The sequence below is a fragment of the Lagenorhynchus albirostris genome, chromosome 8 (genome assembly GCF_949774975.1).
Source record: "Lagenorhynchus albirostris chromosome 8, mLagAlb1.1, whole genome shotgun sequence".
In the NCBI taxonomy this organism is placed as follows: domain Eukaryota; kingdom Metazoa; phylum Chordata; class Mammalia; order Artiodactyla; family Delphinidae; genus Lagenorhynchus; species Lagenorhynchus albirostris.
Genome location: NC_083102.1, coordinates 18,911,789 through 18,927,638, shown reverse-complemented (window position 1 = coordinate 18,927,638; position 15,850 = coordinate 18,911,789). Strand labels below are relative to the sequence as shown.

General features: G+C 38.7%; 1 protein-coding gene across 3 annotated transcripts in view; it reads left to right on the top strand.

The window, feature by feature from the left end:
• The window catches only part of EXOC4 (exocyst complex component 4), an 815,814-nt gene that overhangs the window by 594,455 nt on the left and 205,509 nt on the right, over window positions 1-15,850 (top strand). Inside the window, exon 12 of one of the 3 annotated variants that reach the window (XM_060156644.1) lies at window positions 4,405-4,500. The exons of the other annotated variants lie outside the window; for them this stretch is intronic. Coding sequence (XP_060012627.1) covers window positions 4,405-4,440 — 36 coding nt within the window. The 3' untranslated portion in view covers window positions 4,441-4,500. Of the gene's footprint in view, window positions 1-4,404; window positions 4,501-15,850 lie in introns of those variants that run through there. 3 annotated transcript variants of the gene reach the window in all.

Below are 15,850 nucleotides of genomic sequence, written 5' to 3'. Positions count from 1 at the left end.
TGCTGTGTTTGCCCCTGGCTTCCAAGGCTTTGTCCAGAATGAGCAGCTTGCCTGAGCGAGAGAGGGCTGGACAGTAGGCAGATTTCTTACCTCTTGAACAAGAAGTATCCCTTTTTCTCCCATCCTTTCCAAGTTTTGCTTTAGAGCCAAAAGAAATCTCTGACACATAGTAGGCACTCATTGCTTGAATGAGTTACATGGAAATTGCCAGCAGTTATGTTAAAGTATGGCCTCTGGCTTCCAGTTAGGAACAGGGTATACAGAAGATAACCTACGTTGTTTGCCAAGGAAAGTAGCTTTGAATTTTAGGGTTCTTTAAATAAACATTTTATTTTAGAAAGGTTTGAGACTTTCAGAAAAGTGGCAAAGATGGTACAGTTGCCATACAGCCCATACCCCGTTTTCCTTCTTATTAGTATCTTATATTAGTATGGTGAATTTGTTACAATCAATGAACCCATATTGACACATTCCTATTAATTAGAGTCCATGCTTTATTCAGATTGCCTTGTTTTTCACCTAAATGTCTTCTGTTCCCGGACTCCATCCAGGACACCACATTAGGTTTCATTGTCTCTTCCGGCTCCTCTTGGCTGTAACAGTTTCTCAGACTTTCTTTTTTTTAAATGACATTGACAGCGGGTTAGATATGTTGTAGAATGTCCTGCAATATGGATTAGTCTGACGTTTTTCTCGTAATTTGACTAGGGGAGGAAGACCACAGAGGTAAAGCGCCTTTCTCATCATGTCACATCAGGTGTGTATGCTATCAGCTTGACTTATCACCGTCACCGTTAACCCTGATTGCCTGGCCGAGGCTGTGTTTTGTCAGATTTCTCCACTAGAAAGTCACTCTTTTCCTCTGCTTTCCATAGTCTACTCTTTGGAAGCAATTCATTATGCACAGCACACGCACTCAGGGGTGGGGAGAGAAAAAAAAGAAGTGGGGAGTTACGCTACACCTCCTTGAGGGTGGAGTATCTGCGTAAATGATTTGGAATGCTTCTGCCTGAAAGGTTTGTCTCTTTCCTCCCAGTTTTTGTATTTATTCACTCATTTATTTATGTCACTATGAACTCATGGATTTTTACTGTATACAGTAGAGTATAATCCAATACTATCTTTATTTTCTTGCTCAAGTTGTTCCAGCTTTGGCCATTGGGAGCTCCTGTGTCATCATCTTTGTGATTTTGTTTTATTTTTTTTAGCACTTATTTTCTGACACTCCCAGATGCTCCAACCTCCATCTTTATATTTCCTGCCCCAGTTCTAGAATCAGACATTTTTCCAAGAAGCTCCAGTTCCTGTTAATAGAGAGAACAGTGTTGGCAACCAGGATCTGGGGATTTGATATGCTTGTTGCTGCTTGGGCGCCATTACTTCTAGGCCCTCTCAGCTGACAGAGAAAGGAAATCTGTGTGTACTAACCCTTGTATATATCCATATCTATATATATATTTCTGTATGTGGCCACTTATTAAGCTAAAACTGAGGTAATACTGATGTCTCTGACTCACATGCGTTGCCATATGGATCATTCTAGCCTCTTCCTCTTGCTTATCTGTAGCCTTCCTCTCCAACAGTGGAAGAACCTGGCTCCTACCACCCATAATCCATTTCCCTAACTGTTCGATCCCAGCTTACATGCATAGCAATATCAGAATCGATAATCCATGCCCTGTGGGAAACAATTTTATCAACCAGTCCCAGTCCTTATGTGCGGTTCCTTTTGCCTGTAGTTTTACAAACTCTACTAATTTCCAAAATTACTTGGGTCAGCACTTTTTTCTCCCACCTTCCTTTCAAGAGGGTTATTTTTTACATTTGTGATAAAGTTACATGGTTTTGTCACATTCCGCACTTCATCCTGGGATCCCTTAACCTCCTAAATGAATTTTTTCAAATTTGCATGTATTAAGGTTCATTCTTTGTGCTTTAAAGTTCTGTGGGTTTTGACAAACACATAATGTCATGTATTTACCATTAGAGTATCACCAAAATGATTTTCACCACCCCCCAAGTTCCCTATATTTCATCTACTCAGCGTTTGTCCCCTCTCCCGATGCCTCTGACGATCACTAATCGTTTTACCATCTCCACAGTTTTGCAGCTTCCAGAAATCATATAATTGGCATCATGCAGTATTTAGCTTTTTCAGACTGGCTTCTTTAAATGAGCACTGAGTAACATTCATGGCTTTTCATGGCTTGACAGCTCATTCCTTTTGATCACTGAGTAATACTCCATTGTATGGATTACGGATGTGGTGTATGATACAGAAATACCTCTGTATTTTGTTTATCCCTTCACCTATTGAAGGATATCTTGGTTGCTTCCACCACAAGTAGAGCTGCTATAAGCATCCACAAACAGGTTTCTGTGTGGTGATAAGTCTGCAAATCAGTTGGATATTGTTTTTAACTGTGTAGAGGAGTTGTGCAGGTGAGGGGGTTGTGGATGGTGGTGAGGACAGACTCACAAATTAACTCACAAATTAAGTATCTGATGTGATAAGTGCTTTAATAAACGTATGAATATAAGTAAACTGTTGAATCTAAGAAAAAGGCAAAAGTAAAAATACTTAAATTTACTCTTAGGTTCTATTTTAAAACTTACTCAAGTTCCATTAAAACAAAAAAAACAACTTAGCGTTCTTTTCCAAGAAAACACCCTCCCTCCAGCTCCACCCATCTATCCCCCCACCACCAAAAAAAATAATAAAACCAACTTGCTGAAGACATTCTGCTACAGCATGAGTCAGGTGGCCCAAAATATTCTGTCTGAAAAAAGAGAGTCATAGGGCTTCCCTGGGGGCGCAGTGGTTAAGAATCCGCCTGCCAGTGCAAGGGACACGGGTTCGATCCCTGGTCCGGGGAGATCCCACGTGCCACGAAGCAACTAAGCCTGTGTGCCGCAACTACTGAGCCTGCGCTGTAGAACCTGCGAGCCACAACTACTGAAGCCCGCATGCCTAGAGCCCGTGCTCCGCAACAAGAGAAACCACTGCAATGAGAAGCCTGCGCACCGCAACAAAGAGTAGCCCCTGCTCGCTGCAACTAGAGAAAGCCCGCACAGCAACGAAGGAAGACCCAACACAGCCAAAAATAAATAAATAAATAAACAAAAAAAAAAACAACAAAAAACTATTAAAAAAAAAAAAGAGGGTCATAGGAATTCACTGGTGGCAGACTCCTTCACAACTTAAAAGTAGGGGAGAAAATCCACTTAAGGGTGAAAAAACAGATCTTACCCAGGAGAAGAAAAAGAAAAAAAGCATAGGGATTTTTAATTGTCTGGAAATCTGGGATTAATAGGACAAAGGAACAGATATAAATCTTTCACCAAGTCCTTCAGAGTTAAAGACAAGTAAATTTATTCTGGGATTTGAGGTTCCTCCCCCAGAGATTTCTTATAGAAAGAGCTAAACCCAAAGGAACTAGCCACATGTCAAATGAAATCCTGCTTTGTCAAGAGCTAAACCTGTGTCTTTCAAGAAGAGCTTTTGTGTTCAGCTTCCAGGAAGAGATGCCAGGGGGCCACGAGGAGGACTCGTGTTTCCTGCTCGTGCACGTTTGAATGTTAGCTGGCTGGCTCTACTGAGCCATTTGGAACCTGACTTATTCACCAGTCAGTGGTGAAGAAGGTGGAGAAAGAGTGTTTACTGCCTGGGAGATGGAATGCACAAGGATTGGTCTGTGCACACCCTTCTTGAATGTGTAGTGACCTGCATTTAGTAAAATATAACACAAGCTCAGAGGCTTGATTCGATGAGCAAGTTCTCTTCATTTCTAGAGGAATTACTAGGAAGGAGTGTAGGTAGAGGGGCCACATTGTAAATACAGAAAGAACTTTCTCCAGCACCCTGGATAACAAGAAGTTTGCGAGCTGCAAGTGATCAGAAACTTTTCGACGCATAGAACATAAATAAGAGAAAATTAAAGATTTCTCCTTAAGTGAAAAACAAAACAACAATCAGAGATAAGTTATAATTTATAATGTTACAATTTAGTTGGTGAATGTTTTTAATTAGTCCCTGGGTAACTGTATTTTTTAAAATCTTGCTGTAGTACTTATATTTGTCTAAAATGCAGTCATTATTTATGTGATTAGTAATATATTTATAATGTCTACTTCCTTATGGAGTAGTTGTATAGAAATAATCATACGTGACTGGATTAAAAGCTATTTTTACTCTTTCTCAACTAGGTATATCGAGGGAAAACCAAGGTAATAAGCTTATGAAACTACTGACCAGGTTGACCTCATGAATACTAACCCTATTGCAGACCTTGTACCTGGCTAGAAATAATCAACTGCTTTAGAGCTAGCTTAGCAAATACAAATAGTTCAAGTACTGGCCAAAATTTTAGGTTTATTTGAATTCTACTTCTTTATTTCTTTCAGGTCCTGGACATAATAGGCATAGGCTGGTTTACTTAGATGACAGAAATGTAACAAAGCAAACAAGGAATGTTGTAACCGAACTCATGTACAAGGGACAAATATTCTTTGTAAGTCGTAACTCTGTTTGGTAAATGACTGATTGTGTATGGTTAACCTTCAGTATGAATATTCCCCAGCTAATGTTGGTATTCTCTGTCATGTAAAGACTAGACTACAGTAGAATTTTAGAGCTAGAATTTTAATCCAACTCTGAGTGAAGTCAAGCTCAACAGGTTTAGTGTTTTATCTTAGGAAACACATCTAATAAATGGCAACTCTAGCAGTAGAATCCAGTTATCTCTCCTGCTGACCCACTTCTCTTTCTTTTCTACCTGCAGTATTATTTAAAGCGTGCTACCCTTTCATGTACTGAATAATTTATTTACACTGGATTTTTAACAGCACCAACATTTGTACTATAAGAAAAATACTTTGTTCTGCTGAACTTCCAGGAAAGTATCATCTTGAACCACCTCCGATTTAGGATGCCTTTACTTTTGCTTTTGCTCCTTCCTCTAAAGGCAGAGCACGTTTCACTCCAAAACAAAATAACAAGCATCTCTCTTCTAATTTATGGTTTTCAGAATTTCAGAGTGTTTCTTTTTCTCTTGCTGTCCAGAATGCTGTCTGAAAAGTCACAGTGATTTAAATAATTGATGGCTACTTTATGAAATTGTCAGGCTGGATCCATCTTCCTGCTTCCCCCAACTCCAAGTCCTTGAGCAGCTAATCCTTTTATGATGTATGCTTTTTTTTTTTTTTTTAACCTTCCTGGTTTCATTTAGATAATTCTGTTATTCACCCTGGAATATAATTGCCGTTATACAGTGGGGGAAGAGGGTGGATTCTGGTGGGCCCCCTGCTGTTGGCATCTGAAGGTTGTAAAATGTCAGTCATGCTCTAGCCTCTGATTTCTTTGCCACCCCACCTTTTAAAGATTTCATTATATCTGTGTAAAAGCATAATTTGAAATGTGACTTCAGATTATTTTGGAAGATAAAAGATTAATCCATTGTTAAACATGAACAAGCATGGTACAGTGGAAAAAACTTTGGACTGGAATTCAGGGATCTTTATTCAGCTGAACAAACAATTTCTGAATGCCTGCTGTATACCAGGCACTGGACTGGTATAAGCATGAAGAAGTACAAAGACTTAAATGAAAAGTGCTGCGGGAGTGGATATCGTGGTGATGTGCCACCCAACTTGTGACTTTGGGCAGTGACCTCTCTGGGCCTCAATTTCTCATCTAAATAAAGGATATTGTGCCTCTTCAGAATGTCCTTCTAGCTATAACATCCCATGATGCTCTGAAAACAGACCATAAGGTAGCAACCACGTTCCTTCTTTGTAAGATTTAATTGGAAGATTGGGAGGTAGTAAAAGGTATAAATCTTCTGTGACAGAAGTCAGTTTGTCGCCTCTGAAATCAAAGATGGTCCAGCCTCAAAGCTCTTAAACAAAGGATTCCTTTCTTTAAAAAAAATATATTTTCTACTTGCTAAGTCCAGTATGCCCAAAGCAGGGTGTGTTTGAGGGCAGAAGGTAACAGTTTCTAAGCAACTGAAAGTTGTTATCAAAGGAGCAGTAACTTTCTCTCTCAAATTACTGCCTGACATCTTTTTTTTTTTTTTTTTTTTTCCCTGACATCTTTTTGCTAGCTCATGGAGCTGCTTTTCCAGTGAGGATTCTGATTCTAACACGTGTTTTTCACAAGGCTGAATTTTGCTGTCCATTGGCTAGAAGGAAAGGTCACAAAATGGTTCTCGTGCTTCTTTATATATTGTTCTTCCTCTTTGGAAGTGCGTAGTTTGGATACGGTGAAACTTGCCAATTCAAGAATATAGGAATAAACGCAATGATGAATCAGGCTTTGTAACTTTTAAGAGGAAATGGTATTCATCTCTTGTCAGATCCTCATAGTGCTGGATAAAGTAAACCCAAAATGACAGCATATAGCCTGTTACAAATGGAACACAAATAACACACGATAAAATAGAAATTTAGAGTGGATTTTATAGCATATTTATTTTCAGGGAGCAAATCATAATCCATTTGCCCTATCGGAAAAACAGTTTTCCTGTTACACAGGGAAAGTGGAGTATTTAAAAAGGAAATGTATATGACAACAAAATGGACTTGGTCAAAATCGGCAAATTTGTTTCTTATTTACTTGCTTTTGCACTAGGGAGAGTAACATGGCGCCTAGACCTGCTTTCAGCAGTAATGGTTCTTTTATTAAAAAAACCTAACCATCTGGGGTAAAGTAGTTTGCTCTTGTCCCATCTTCTATAGGGGTAGAAACTGATGCTAGAAATCTCTCCCCTTCATATGCAATATTAATGCTTTCCTAATTTACAACCTACCTCCTTTTTCCTTCTCTTTATCTTTATAAAAATCTTTGCAAGCTGCCCTCCCCTCTATTGTCTAGAATAAAATGCTGTGACTCTAGTAGTAAGCCCGCCTCTTTTTAGTAATTTTATTTGTCTTTAGGACTGTGTTCTTTAGACCAGTGCTTCTAAAATTTTAATATTCATGTTAATCACCAGGGATCTTTTTTAAATGCATATTCTGATTTAGGTAGTCTGGTTGAGACCTGAGATTCTGCATTTTGAATAAGCATTCGGGGAATGTTGATGCTGCTGCTTCATTAACCATGCTTTGAGCAGCAAGGCTATGAACCAGGGATCAGTAAGCTTTTTTCTGTAAAGGGCCAGATAGTAAATACTTCCTTGGGGGTATGTGAGCCATATGGTCTCTGTTTGAACAATTGTACCATTGTAGTATAAAAGCAACCCTAGACAATATGTAAATAAATGAGTATGGCTGGATTCCAGCAAAACCTTACTTACCAAAACATGCAACGACTGGATTTGGCTTGCGGACTGTAGTTTGCCAACCCCTGCTTTAGACAGTGTGTTTGAAATGATGTATATATATTTCTAAAACTTGAAGGCTTTCATCCACATGTTTAAATAGGATTGTTTTACAGTGTTAGGAACATATATAAAATGGTTAGAAGTTAATTTGTGCTCTACCAAGATACTATGCAAAAAAAAAAATTAAGCCAAATAAAGATATCTTTTCCCTCTAGAGGACTTAGAATAATGTGAGAGGCATAATGTCTTAGCACTGTTGTGGCATAATGGTAACAGTTTTAAAAAACACTTCTAATTTGGCAAGCAGTGGTTTGCAGTTATATATTGTTATATGTGTACCTTTTTCAGAGCTATGACTCTTTCCTGTATGTGTTTCTTTTGTCACATCCCTTGCCATATCATTTGGCAGTGATCCATATTTGGGTAATGAGATAGTTTGTTGTGCCTGCAATGAAGAAAATGATTTAAAATGTTTTTTAATAAGTTAATAGGAGCAAGTGTTGAAATTACTGTAATGAGATAATGACAGTGCAGTATATTGCTTTGAAAATTGTGCTCTGGTGAAAAATGTATGCTCTTAATAAATTCATTTTCACTGGATTTTCCTTGGCAAGGTTGGTTAGCACTTGCCTGTTTGTCTGCTGGTAGTGGAGAAATGGATGCTAGAGCTGGAAATCAACAAAGAATGAAGAGCAAAGCTGGTAATCATTTAAGAGTACTGTTGGGTGTTAGGATATCAGCCATGGAGGACTTGCGCCAGTACCCCAATTTTATAGTGACTGGTGCTTTATGGGAAGATGAGAATCCAAACTTATGAACCTCAGGCCAGTGTATTTGATTCACCTTTTTAATCTGTTTGTTGATGTAGAGCACATGAAGTGTTATACTTGAAAGTTATCTAACTATTCTTTCACATATTTAGCCAACATGCTACATGTGGATACTCAGCGTTCAGCTTGGTGTAAGACACAGAGCTACCCCTGCCTTCAAGTTTACTGTTTAATAGAAGCGGCAGACGTATTACCAAATCAGTGTTACATCCGCCATGATCTACAGATGTACCTGGAACATTGGGAGTTCGGTAGAAAGAGTGGTCATTCAACAAAGATTTCATAAAGGATATGATGCTTAAGCTGAGTACAGAAAGGTGGGAGAACTTTTGAAATAGAGGAAAAAGCATTAGCAAAGATATGGAGGCATGAAATAGAACAGCACAGTAAGGGAAATAGATACCGATACATTGTCGTGTATGCCTGTAATGGAATTCTGTACAGCAATGAAAATGAATGGACTGCATGATATACATAGCCTGGATGAATCTAACAAAATAATGTTCAAAAAAATTAAGATCCAAAAGTCTGTAAATTATAATTTTATTCATAACAGGCAAAATGGTACTATACAGTTTGGGGATGCATATTTAAGAAGTACAGTCATAAAGAATAGCAAAAAAAAAAAAAGATACCTCAGATGGGAAGGGAGAAGGTTTTGATTGGGGTGGGGAGTGCTTGGTGTTCTGGAAGGTTTTGTTTCTTTACCAGGTTTGTGATTCCATTGGGTGTTTGCATTATGATTATTGGTTAAGGTGTACATACATATTATAAAAATTCTTATAGATATGTTATTGTGAAATATATATATATTTTTTTACAATAAAAGCGATTTTTAAAGAGAAGATCAATCCCTGACATTAGGCTGTAGGAAATGGAAGACCAGGAAGGAGATTAAGCAACAGAATCACACGGCCACTGATTCAGTTGAGGATGGAAAGTCAGGGTCTGCCGTGATCCCACATTTTTTAATTTGTTGACTAGAAAGATGGCCTTTGTTGAGATAGGGAATATACTATCCACGTTTGGCGAGGCCTTTCCTGCTATAGCTTTCTCTCCTCTTAGGCCCATTCTTACTCTACACAAAGGTTGTTATTCATAACTACTTCTTCAGGTAAGGATATCACAACAATCCTACCAAGAAACTGCTCAGTTGCCTATCTTCAGTTGCCTATACCTCCATTAATTCCAACAATCACCTCAAACTATATCTATCTATCTATCTATCTATATATATATATATGCGCACACACATATACACACAGTCCTTAATGCTCACTTGTCTTCTCCGTGCCCTTGGCCGTACCTCTCTGCCATGCTTCTATAGGTGTAATAACATTGCTTTATCCTTTTCCTCAGATTCCATTCAGTTTTTACAACCAAACTTAAAATCCCCTTCAGAAGCCCATTTTTTACTAAAAAAGTTCATTATCGGGCCTCTCGAAACTAACTCCTGAAAATATCTGTGTTTACCTTAAAACCACACTAGATTTTCTACTTTGATTGTGATAGATTTGGTTCTTTCTCATATGGGTTTCTTTCTTTTTTTTCTAACTTAGGGGGCCTTTCATTACCTCAAGACTGTAAATTCAGACGTATATCTTGAAATTGAAATTTGTATAAGTAGACTGTGCGTCATGGGAACTTAGCTTTTTATTGCTTGTGCATTTTCTCTATATGAAATAGAGTGAATAAACTGTTACCTATTTAGAAGGATGATATGGAGATGATATGATACCTCCTCTGACTAGGTAGGCATATGCTTTATGTTGTTTTTCTGGTGCGAGTGCTGCATTTGCATCATCCATGCATATCCTGTGGCCTGCGTCATCGCATGGCAGATGGCCCACTGGGACCATTCCATTCAGTCAAAATGTATCGAGGCCGCAATGTGGGCAACCAGCAGAGACAGATAGCTGGGTTAGTAATATAGCCTCTTCCCATCGTACGGACTCAAGAGATCTGTGGCGTAGACTCATCCCAGACCATCTGGTGTCTGATTCCCTTGGAAAGTCAAAACCCTTGGTAGGGCTTGGTGGGCTTTCTCCCTGACACAGACACTTAACACACATCCTACCAACATCATCCCCCGGTCACCCAACAGATCGAATCTTTCTTAGTACCAGCTTGGAGCCTGGATGAAACAAAACTCCACACTTTGTGTTGCCGTGCAGTGAGGTGTAAAGGAAGCTTTGCTTCCTTTAACAGATTAAAGGTCTATTTTTATAATCACGTCATGAACACAGGTCTCCGTAATCTGGTCTTTGCTGCAGTGGTGTCAGAGTGCTGGTGCTGCACTCTTCTGGTTTTCGGGGGGTGGAGTGGTGGTGGTGGTGGAGGAATGGAGTGTCTCTGGTTGACTGACTGAACTTGTCAGCCTTATAGGATTTAAAAGAACATAAAAGGCAGGCATTTGTTCACCATAGTAAACCAACAGACTTTGCGATGAATTCTACGATAATTGCCCCTCACTCCCCCCCATAGAATACATGTAAACACACAGGGAAAAATGTAATTTATAGCAAAAAATAGTAAGACAACACACTTACTCAATATCTATGTAGTTGGTCTTCAATGAAGCGAAGAAATAGGGGATAAAGTGAAAGGAAATTTGAAAAAAGACAACGCAAGAAGAAAGCTGAGACTGGAATTTCATAAAATCCATTTCTAGTCCTGTCACCTGCTCGCTTCATTACCTTAGGCTTTCATTTAATCTTCTAAGCCTTCAGTTCTATCTTTTTATTCAGTTCTTCAGTTTCGTGTAAACCTCAAAATGCTGATAATAGAAATCAAAGGCCAACCTGAAGTTAGTCAAGTACCTTGTAAGCCCAGTCTTCCTACCACGCTTAGCTGAGTTGTGGTTGATGTGTAGGTGACATGCATCCCCTGCTGGTACCCTGGGCCTGGAGAGCCCCTGTCCGGTACCCAATACCTCTGGATCACTCCACTGTAGGTTGGACTGAAAGTGTCCGCGCTCTTCTGCCTTTGTAGTAGGAAAGTAGCCATGGACAGATAGTACATAAATGGACGCACGTGGCTCTGTTCCAATAAAATTTTGTTTAAAAAATAGGTGGCAGGCCAAATGTGTGCTCAGACCATAGTTTAGACCACTGACCCGTGACAGAGCGGCAAGATTGCTGGATTTTGAGCTGGGTTTTCACATGAGGCTTAAAACCTTTATCATCACGATGTGGTCTTAAGTGGGTTTCATCACTTGTATATTTATTTGTAAAATTTGTAGAACTAGCACTTGTCATGCCTCCCTTAGAAAGGTAAATGGGGTAATATGGATGAGTAAGATTTATTCACTATGAATTACGGTAAACATAGCCTTTTTTCCTGATGACTATTATTAACATTAGCAAGGGTAGTTTTCCTGGAGGAGCAGAGGATTAGGACTCACTTATTATTTCTCACAACTGTATCACAGTACCTTGGAACTTACGGGTTTGGGAGCAAAACCCCTGCAAGTCGTCCGAGAGCCCACACTGGGACGTAGACTGCACCTGGAGATGTTCATAGGCTTATGGTCCTAGTTTGAAACCCTAGCAACGTATCACCGTAGCAAAGGGAAGAAATCAGAAATGGCCCTTTTTGCCTGAGTACCCAGCTTCAGGAAGATCATCTAGGAGAGGGGAGATGATGCCCTCGTGGTCTCTGATTCAGTCTTTTACATCAACCCTGGCAGTCAGTGGGGTGATCAGTATTAAGGATGGTGTCCCATCTAAGTGTTCTCACGTGAAAAAAAAAATCTTTTTTATTGAAGTATAGTTGATTTACAATGTTGTGTTAGTTTCTGGTGTACGGCAAAGTGATTCAGTTATACTTATATATATATATTCTTTTTCAGGTAGATTACTACAAAATATTGAATGTAGTGCCATGTGCTATACAGTAGGTCCTTGTTGTTTTTCTGTTTTTATATAGTAGTTTGTATCTGCTAATCCCAAACTCCTAGTTTATCCTTCCCCACCCCTTTCGCCTTTGGTAACCTTGAATTTGTTTTCTATATCTGTGAGCCTGTTTCTGTTTTGTAAATAAGTTCATTTGTATCATTTTTTTAGATTCCACATATAAGTGATATCATATATTTGTCTTTATCTGTCTGACTTACTTCACTTAGTATGGTAATCTCTAGATCCATCCATGTTGCTGCATATGGCATTATTTCATTTTTTATGGCCGAGTAATATTCCATCGTGTATATATACCACATCTTTTCCCATTCATCTGTCAATGGACAGTTAGGTTGTTTCCATGTCTTGGCTTTTGTAAATAGTGCTGCTGTGAACATTGGGGTGCATGTACCTTTTCAAATTAGAGTTTTCTCCAGATAAATCTCATGTGAAAATTTTAAACTTTCCAGGTAGGATTTGCTAGACTCAAGGAACATTATGTTGAAACTTTCCCAGTTTCCATATTTTTTACACTACTACAGCTAGCTTGTAAACATGTCTCATAAGGGACAACAGTGGAAGATAATTGTATCTTAGATAGAATGGTATATTCTGTATAACATAAAGTTTCTAATTAGACTGGTGACTGTCCTCAAAAGTATACGTGGCATTTTCTTAACCCCTTAATGTCTTACATGTGATGTTTAATACATGTTCATTGAGTGGAAATATGTTCAGGGAAAAGTCAGGTTTTTTTTGGTATAGGACAGCCTTTCAGAAGCTAAGAATACCAGGATTGAAAAACCTTGTTTGGTAGCTTTTTCCTTTTAATGGAGGTCTCATCTATTTTAACCTGAACCTTGGGGACTTGAAAGTAGTTTTTATACAGTGGTGTCCTGGTAACTATTTAACAAACAGCCCTCTGGGGGAAAAAGTGGGGAGTGGGAGGGAGATCCATAAATCAAGCCCTGATTTGTAGTTTTGTTAATTTCCATGGTGTAGCTATCCCTACCCTGGCCATTTTTTAAAAACTGAAGTATAGTTGATTTACAATGTTATGTTAATTTCTGCTGTATAGCAGAGTGATTCAGATATATATATACACACACACACACACACACACACACACACACACACACACACACACACACACACACACACCTTCTTTTTCATATTCTTTTCCATTATGGTTTACCACAGGATATTGAATATAGTTCCCCATGCTATACAGTAGGACCTTGTTGTTTATCCATTCTATATACAGTAGTTTGCATCTGCTAATGCCAAACTCCCAGTCCATCCCTCCCCCACACCCGCTCCCCATTGGCAACCACAAGTCTGTTCCCTATGTCCGAGTCTGTGTCTGTTTCATAGGTAGGTTCATTTGTGTCATATTTTAGATTCCACACACAAGTGATATCATATGGTATTTGTCTTCCTCTTTCTGGCTTACTTCACTTAGTATGATAATCTCTGTGTCCATCCACATTGCTGCAAATGGCGTTATTTCATTCTTTTTTATGGCTGAGTAGTATTCCATTGTATATATGTACCACATCTTCTTTATTCATTCGTCTGTTGATGGACATTTAGGTTGTTTCCATGTCTTGGCTACTGTGAATAGTGCTGCTGTGAACATAGGGGTACATGTATCGTTTTGAATTATAATTTTATCCAGGTATTTGCCCAAGAGTGAGATTGCTGAATCATATGACAACTCTAATTTTAGTTTTTTGAGGATCCTTCATACTGTTTTCCATATTGGCTGCATCAATTTACATTCCCACCAACATTGGGGTGCATGTATCTTTTCAAATTATAGTTTTGTCTTGATATATGCCCAGGAGTTAACCCTGGCCAATTTTAATCTACCAACATGGTACTGAATGCAGTGCTGAAAAGAAATGAACACCATTGTATAGAATTTTTACTGTATGGATACAATGGACACAAATGACCTCAAGAGCATGGATAATAGCAATGATATGTGTGTTTAGTAATGCCTGGGTTTAACATCTCCTTTGCCAAAGCAGTAAAAATTTAACAATTCACTCTTATGAGCCAAAAGGAGACAGCTCCAGCCCATCACTATTCTTAGCACAATGTATCATAATGGTTTATTTGTCTTCCTTCTTCCCTAAATAATGAGTTCCTGAAAGCACATACAGCGTCTTGATTTGCTCACCATTGCATTGCTAATGCCTAGTACATAGTAGGTTCTCAGGTATTTGTTGACTGAATGAATTATTCCAATCTTTTGCATTCTCACCAAATTAATACACCATGAAACAAAAAATAAGGGTTTCTTTTTCTAAAAACCATGTTTTATTTTCTTGGTTTTGGCCAGCTTTGACAATATACTTACTATGAATGTTCACTCTAGGCACCTCAGCATATGAAATATTAATGTTTTCAATATCTTGTAACTAAAGGTATGTGAGTTTTTCATGGGCATAGTGTTCAGAGAAATAACTCATCATATAAATATGTTCAGGAACTATTTTTCAGTAGAATGTCAATTTCTTTGATCTGTTTGTGTTCTTTTAAATCAACAGAACACTACCAGTTCCTGTGATATGTACATTACTTCTCTTTATAAACTTGCAGAAAATCATAATCACTTCTCTTGATGCTGCATAACTTCTATATTTTCAGTCTAAAGCTTGGCGTTGACCAGACACAGAAATTCTAATATCCGTGCACTTTAAGGTATTCTAAGGTGAAAATAATACACTCTTATAGTGTAGGCTAACATTTCCCAAAATGTGTTCCAAAGGATCCAGTTCTATGGGATGTTAATAGGTATTGTGTGAGAACTGGTTCCACGGTAAAATGGGCTTGGGGAAAAATTAGTTTAACATTAAATCAAATTTTTATAATAGCACATTGCAAAGGGGGATACAGTATATACTATTTCCCAATGGATTTTTTTCACAAGAGTTTTATCACAAGGACCTGATGTTCGAAGGAGTACTCTTTGGGAAATATCACGCTCACAAATGAACAGACTTACAGAATCATGTAATGTTGAGAAATGAGACCCCTTAAAAGATACCTCGGCTGCCTCTCCCGACTCCCACCTCCATGTCAGAATCCATTTTGCATCACCCCTGCTAGGTGGCCATGCAGCCTCTGCTGAATGCCAACCTTAGCAGGAAACTCACCACTCCATTTCTGGCCTCCTTTCCTTTCTTTGTTTTTAAAACAAAGTTCCTCCTTATAATTGAACCAAAAATATGTTTTAAATTGTCCGTTATTTCTAGTTTTGCCATCTGAAATATTGGCAAAACAAGTTTGCTTCCTTTCTACAATATAACTATCATGTCTCCTGTTAGCCTCCTCTTCTTTTTTTTTTTTTTTTTTTGCGGTCCACGGGCCTCTCACTGTTGTAGCCTCTCCCGTTGCAGAGCACAGTCTCCGGACCCAGCGGCCATGGCTCACGGGCCTAGCCGCTCCACGGCATGTGGGATCTTCCCAGACCGGGGCACGAACCCGTGTCCCCTGCATCGGCAGGCAGATTCTCAACCACTGCACCACCAGGAAAGCCCGCCTCCTCTTCTTTAAATTGAACAGTTCTAGTTTATTCAACTCTTCCTCATATAAAGAATTTTCTAGGATTCTCACCATCCTGATTACTCTCCTCTGGATAACGTCCAATGTCTCTCAAAATGTGATACCTAGAAATAAATACAGTGCTATGGTCTGCCAAGTACAAATGTTTAACTTTTTAGTCAACAAATACTTCTTTTTTTTTTTTAATAAATTTATTTATTTATTTATTTTTGGCTGTGTTGGGTCTTTG